General features: G+C 50.9%; 1 protein-coding gene across 13 annotated transcripts in view; it reads right to left on the reverse strand.

Moving 5' to 3' along the window:
* The window catches only part of Tmem266 (transmembrane protein 266), a 110,719-nt gene that overhangs the window by 46,743 nt on the left and 57,862 nt on the right, over window positions 1-6,114 (reverse strand). For 6 of the 13 annotated variants that reach the window (XM_076851173.2, XM_076851174.2, XM_076851169.2 and 3 more), the window contains one exon: window positions 1,347-1,501. In XM_076851173.2, the coding sequence (XP_076707288.1) occupies window positions 1,347-1,501 (155 nt within the window). Of the gene's footprint in view, window positions 1-1,346; window positions 1,502-2,633; window positions 5,724-6,114 lie in introns of those variants that run through there. The other 7 variants (XM_076851179.2, XM_076851176.2, XM_076851180.2 and 4 more) reach the window with 7 other exon arrangements.

Consider the following 6,114-nt stretch of genomic DNA (forward strand, 5'->3'; position numbering starts at 1 on the left):
CAGATCTCATAAAAAGCAGACAGTATGGATGAGTGGGAGGGAAAGTCTACAACATGGTTTAATTGAAGACAGGTTGAGTGTAAACCCAGTGCTGGTCACTTTACGCTGGAAGATCCTTTAATTGGAACCAAGGGGCCACCAGCTGCATAAAACCCAACTAGGCTTATCAGACAAAAGCAATTTTGTGCTCGCCGTCATCCTCACTTAGAGAGCAGAGGAGGCTAATGTGACTTGGAGGGAGATTTGACAGACCCTGGCGATGGAGGATCCAGGAGAGGAATTGAGGGCATTGGAGAAAACAAGCCCGTAACAACCAAATGGGTTTCGGGGTGACTGAATCTGCAGTCCTGGATTTTGTCAATGGCGGGGAAGGAAATTTCTCTGGGGTCAATAATTTCACCTCTTTTTTATTTTCACTTCAGTGACTCACTTTCTGAATCAGGAAAATAGGGAACCGGGATTCCAACCAGAAACCACTTACTCATTTAAGGCCAAGGAAGTCAAGACCCTTGGTCCCTGGCCCTCTGGTATACCAAATGGCAGAGAGCAAGGGTCTGGGCAGGAAGTGGGCCTTCCACGCTGACAGCCAGGATGCCACAGCCAGGACAGAGAGGAAGCGGCCAAGCCTCCTGCTGCCCTGAACTTCAGGCTCCAGCAAATGTGAAGCTAGGACAAATCCCAAGAGGACCTACACAGGAGGATGGGCCAAGCAGTAAAGTGATCCGGTGACTGGAAGACCCGTTTCTGCTACCTCTGACCTAGGGCAAGTCTCTTAACTCATCCAAATCTTAAAGTACTCTGCCGTAAAATGGAATCATGTCAGTCTTGCCCATCTCACAGGGTGGTCCTAGGATCAAATGTGTGGAAAAGTTCTTTCAAAACGATCACACTACATATAAGTAACACGGCCAACTTACAACTGCATAAAAACCCCGGGAATCTTAGCCTCATTGTAGCTGCTGTCATTATGAGTTACCACACGGTGATATGCCTCCATAGATGAGGACTCTCTTCACACTACAAAAAAACTCCAACTGGAAAATTCTAAATGGGAACGATAAAAAAAAAAAATGCACACGGGGCCCCCAACATTTTTATCTCATCAGTTTCTGATCATGGAATGCTGGGGAAGGGGGCTGAAGAGGCCACATTGGGCAGAGAGGAGCAAATGCTGCTGACCAAGAGAGAAGCTGCCAGACACATTTCCTCCCCAGTGGCAATCCCCATGAGCCCCCCGGGCCAGCGCCTTGGCAGTGGCATGCTGGTTGGGGACCCCTGATGGATGCAGATGCACAGTGAATATTGACATCATATGTATTTGCATATGTATCTCTCTGGCTACTCACACTGGAGAAGCTTTATATCTATTAGAAGTTCCAGAGTCAGGAGAATCACCACCAATATTACACAGGCTACCAGGAAACTGTTGAGACTTGCACTGAGCAAAAATACCTGCCATACGGCTGCTCTCTTCCCACAGCATGGCTTCAGCCAGTTAGACCTGTGGGGACAAAAGCAGGGAGAGGAGGGGCTGAGAATGGGAGGGACAAGGGTAGATCCCGGCCACAGCCCTGCCTCAAACCCCAAGCCATACCCCTCCTGGGCTCTGCATGGCTTCACCATGAACATGATCTTACTTAAGAGGCCACTGGGTAGGGTCAGAAAGAGATGGAGCTGGATTTGCATGCTAACTGTGGCAGCTCACGGCACCATCCTGTGCTTCAGTCTCCTCATCTTTAAAATGGGTAGGAAACCCACACCCCATGGGTTAAATGTACAGTCTGCCTATGTGGCAACGGCTACACAAAAATGAGTTGTTATTCTATTTCTGTGTATCTTAGAACGTAGCTCGTCGTTTAGGAGAAACTCAGTTTGCATTTAGTCAATGCTCAAGGAATTAGTGAATTGGTTTTCCGTTTTTCAGCTATATAAAGAAAGACTTGAACTAGCATCCTGTTTTTCAAAGCAGGTTGTATTAAGAACACTAGCTCCATAGAACGTTACAAGTTGTTACTCGATTTAAAAAAAGAATTCCATGGTTGGGTAAGTTTGGGAAAATTTGGGTCAAATAAAGTTCCATGGATATTTTTCTAGGTGGGACGTTTCGGTGCTTATTGGGCCAGGGTGTCTTTTTGTCACAGAGTGCCTGGTGGGACTCATGTTCTGCGGACCATCTTTTGGGGCGCCCTTGACTAGGTGATGGTGAACAGTCCCAGGAAAGATGAAGCCACGAGGACAGACTATTTTCCAAGGAGGTTTGAAGTAGGGAGGGACCCACAGAAGGCCAGAGCTGCCTGGGTCCCTTAGGGTATTTGATCCTCTTTCCTCAGGAACACCAGGGGGGCAGCTCTAAGGTGGGCAAGGAGCACCAGGCTGACTGCGCCAAGGTCAACTGTCCTAGTTTGATTACAGGCTGGACCTGCCTGCCCTTCCTTGCTAAGGAAGAACCAGGCATCCTGTAGAGGCACAGTGCCAGCCAGGGAGTCCTTACTTCTAGCTCTGCCTTTGGCCACTTGGGGGCCATATGCGAAGGTACTGGGCCACTCTGAGACTCTGCTTTTGGTTTGCAAAATAGGGGTAATACTCCTTAACTCATAGGGTTATTGAAAGCTAAATGAGAGAATGTATCTGACCTGTTAAACACAATGTAGCTGAAATGGCGTGGCAGTGGTGGTGGTGGTGGTGGTGGTGATGATGATGGTGATGATGGTGGTAAAGTATCTGATGGCCCGTCACCCCCTGTCCTTCCCATCCAGAAAGAGCCAATCTGCTGCAGCCTGCTGCAAGGGGGCCAGTGCCCACCTCCTGAAGATCCCGAGGGTATCACTGGGCTGGGAAGGCAGCTTGCTTTGAGGTTCTCCCTTCTCTCTGAAGGAACGTTGCGAATGCTTCCAGGTGGAGAGTTCTTCCTCACAATCCATCCAGGGAAAGCTTGAAGGACAGAGCCCAGCGCTCTTCAAGAAACTGGGCTCACTCAAGCCTTCCTAGGTATTTTCTAACACTTTGGTAATGGCAGGCTGGTCCTCGGCTCTGTGGGGGGTATAGAGTCTGGGGTTTGGTCCCCAGTCTTGGGAAGCTAGTCCCAGAAAAGAGAGAGAGGAGGATTTCAACAGGTGATGGAGGAAGGCAAGGAGGTTGTTTTGGACAGCGGGGAGGTTGATGTGGACCTCCATATGGCCCAAGAGCATGGGGCAAGGGATGAGGAGACTGGCCAGGTCAGAAGAGATGGCTTCTCTTGAGGAATAAGTGGAAAATGGGGAGAAAGTTCAGTGGGGGCAGATCGGGAAGGCCATGGATGCCTCAAGTGCCCCTTCAGATGGATTTCAGAGCACCACAGAGGCACCTTTCCATTTTTTTTTTGTAGGCACCCAGGGCCAACCCACAAGCTAGAGGCTACCAGGCAGGCCCCACACAATGAAAACTCAGGGAGCTCAGCAGGGTTGCCAGATCAAACACAGGCCATCCAGTGAAATTCAAATTTCAGATAAATAATGAGCAGTATCCTAGTATGTCCCAAACATTACAGAGGATACATTATACTAAAAAATTATCTGCTGTCTATCTCAAATTCAAATTTAATTAGGCATCCTGTATCCTTACTTGTGAGATCTGGCAGGTCTAAACTCGGAGCCAAGCATCTCAAGGGGGCCCGCTGAGGATGGCTGTGATGTGGTCAGAGAAATGCAGGAGCAGCCTCAGACACAAGAAAGAGCCAGGTGAGAAGGCTGCCTGTCCCAGATGGGCAGGAGGACGGGACTCAGACAGGGAAACCTCCACTGTGCATTCAGAGGGACATCCCCGCGCCTGCCTGCTGGAGGCCCACAGAAGCCGAAGGCTGCTGCCCACAGGAGCAATTGCCACACAAAGATCCCTTGAACGTTAAGGTCTCTGGGACTCTCATCACTGCCCTCCTCACCTCCTGATCCATCCCGCCTGTCTCACTCCCCTGCTTCTTTTCCCACCATGTGACATTCCTGCCACCCCCCTCGTCCCTATTTTCATCTTTCACACCTCTCACCCGCCCAGCCTCCCAGCTGCCTCAGCACCCCTGCAACTTTCTTTCCTCCCAGCCCCAGTCTATGAATCCTCTCCAGGGCCTGAAGAGACCCAGCTCCAACCCCACATCCTCCCTGAGACCCACCACAATGTTGGTGGCCCCTAAGACTGATGCCATTTCATTGTCATTTGAAACTGGAGCCAATCTGTAAATAGAAAGGGCAGTGGTGAAGACTGTGTGCCCGGGAGTGTCGCCTCTGGGCAGGAAGCCTCGTCCTCACAGTCAACAGGTGCAGTCAGATGTCTGCCCACCCTGTACCGTGTGCATCCAATGAGTGTGGGGTGCTCCCCGGCGAGACAGCCCCTTCTACCCTGAGAGGGGAGGCCCACAGGGAGAAGGGAATGAAGGGAACCCCAGCAACGTGACTTGAATCTTCACCCACTGCTGTGGGAGGGAAAGGCTGCTCTGTGCTGCTGTTTAAAATGTGTAAAGGTTGATTCTCTTCTTTTTGGGGGGTTTGAACTCAGGGGCACTTGACCACTGAGCCACATCCCCAGCCCTATTTTATATTTTATTTAGAGATAGGGTCTTACTGAATTGCTAAGCACCTTGCTTTTGCAGAGGCTGGCTTTGAACTCACCATCCTCCTGCCTCAGGCCTCCCAAGCCGCTGAGAAATACAGGCGTGCGCCACTGTGCCCGGCAACTTTCCCCTTCTTTTGACAGATCTTTCTTTTTCTGAGCTGGGGTCTCTCTGTGTTGCCCAGGCTGATGATCTCCAATTCCTGGGTTTAAACTACTCTCCTGCCTCAGCCTCCCTTGTAGCTGGGACTGCAAGAGGCACAACCCCCAACTTGAGATGCAGACAGGTGTCTATTGTCACCTGTGGCCTAAAGTTAGCCAATGGCTGGCTTGGCTCTGAAATCTAAGCCAGGTAGAAGAGCAGGCAGATAGAAGGATTTACAGGCATGCTGGTCACCCACCTGGTGCTAGGTGGCACTGTGAGCAAAACAGGGAACCCCCCACTCCCTGACTTTGGGCAGTTTGCACACTAGTGGAAGAGAGTCCAACAGTAAATGGAACGAGTTACAGCATGCTACAAGGAGACAGACACTGTGGGGAAAAGGCCAGAGATGGGTTAGGAGGGATTAGGATGGTGAAGGGGGAGCTGACATTTTAAATAAGGTGGTCAGGGTAGGCCTCATTGAGAAAGTGACATTTGAGGACGTTGAAGGGAGTGAGGCCTGCAAACAATTGGGGGGCAATCCAGGCATGGTCGGATTGTACATTTAATAAAAACTGTAAATGGTCAAATTCTACTCAGCCCCCCAAATACCTTCAGCACCAGAAGGACAGGAGACAGGAGTTGGGATGCGGGGAAGGACAGCAGTGGGTGCAGCTTACCAACCATTTACCCCTCAGGGCAGATGTGCTGGTGTTGCCAGTGCCCTTGGCACAACCAGCACAGCACCCCAGGAATTGCAAGGCAGCTGCAAAATTGAGACTTACGGCTCTGGTCCTGCTCTTTCACTCCTATGCCATCTCAATTGGGCACCCACCATGAGCTTGGCCTTCAGCTACCAGTCGCTACCGAGCCAGTGTGATAGTTTACAGAGGCCCCTTTGCTACTCAACTTCTAGGGGATGCCATTTACATCACTTCTGTGTGGCCCTCCTTCTTCCCAGTGACAGCAGTGGACTCCACTGAAGCAGATGAGAGAGGTGTGCCTGGCAAGGAAGCCATAGTTAGGGTATCAAGGGATCAGTATCTGGTGAGGATAGCTGCCTTGGGCAGGGAGGCAGGGAGGTATGGTGGTGGGTGAGAGCATGGATCTGCCTCCAGATCAGTGGTTCTCAGCCTGGGATGCAATTAGAACCACCAAGAGAGCTATAAAAATCCCAGTGCCCAGGTTGCACACCACACCCCTTCAACCACCACCTCTAGGCTAGGACCCAGGCTTCGGTGGTGTGTCACCTCCTCAGGCGATTCCAATGTGCAGTTGGGATGGAGAACTACTGTCCTGGGTCATGACACTCTTGGGACCCATGGACCAGAGCCATCAGCATTACCTGGGATCTCATTGGAACTCCAGAAACTCAGCCCTCCCCTATGCCCACT

Source organism: Callospermophilus lateralis, chromosome 3 (genome assembly GCF_048772815.1).
Source record: "Callospermophilus lateralis isolate mCalLat2 chromosome 3, mCalLat2.hap1, whole genome shotgun sequence".
Taxonomy (NCBI): domain Eukaryota; kingdom Metazoa; phylum Chordata; class Mammalia; order Rodentia; family Sciuridae; genus Callospermophilus; species Callospermophilus lateralis.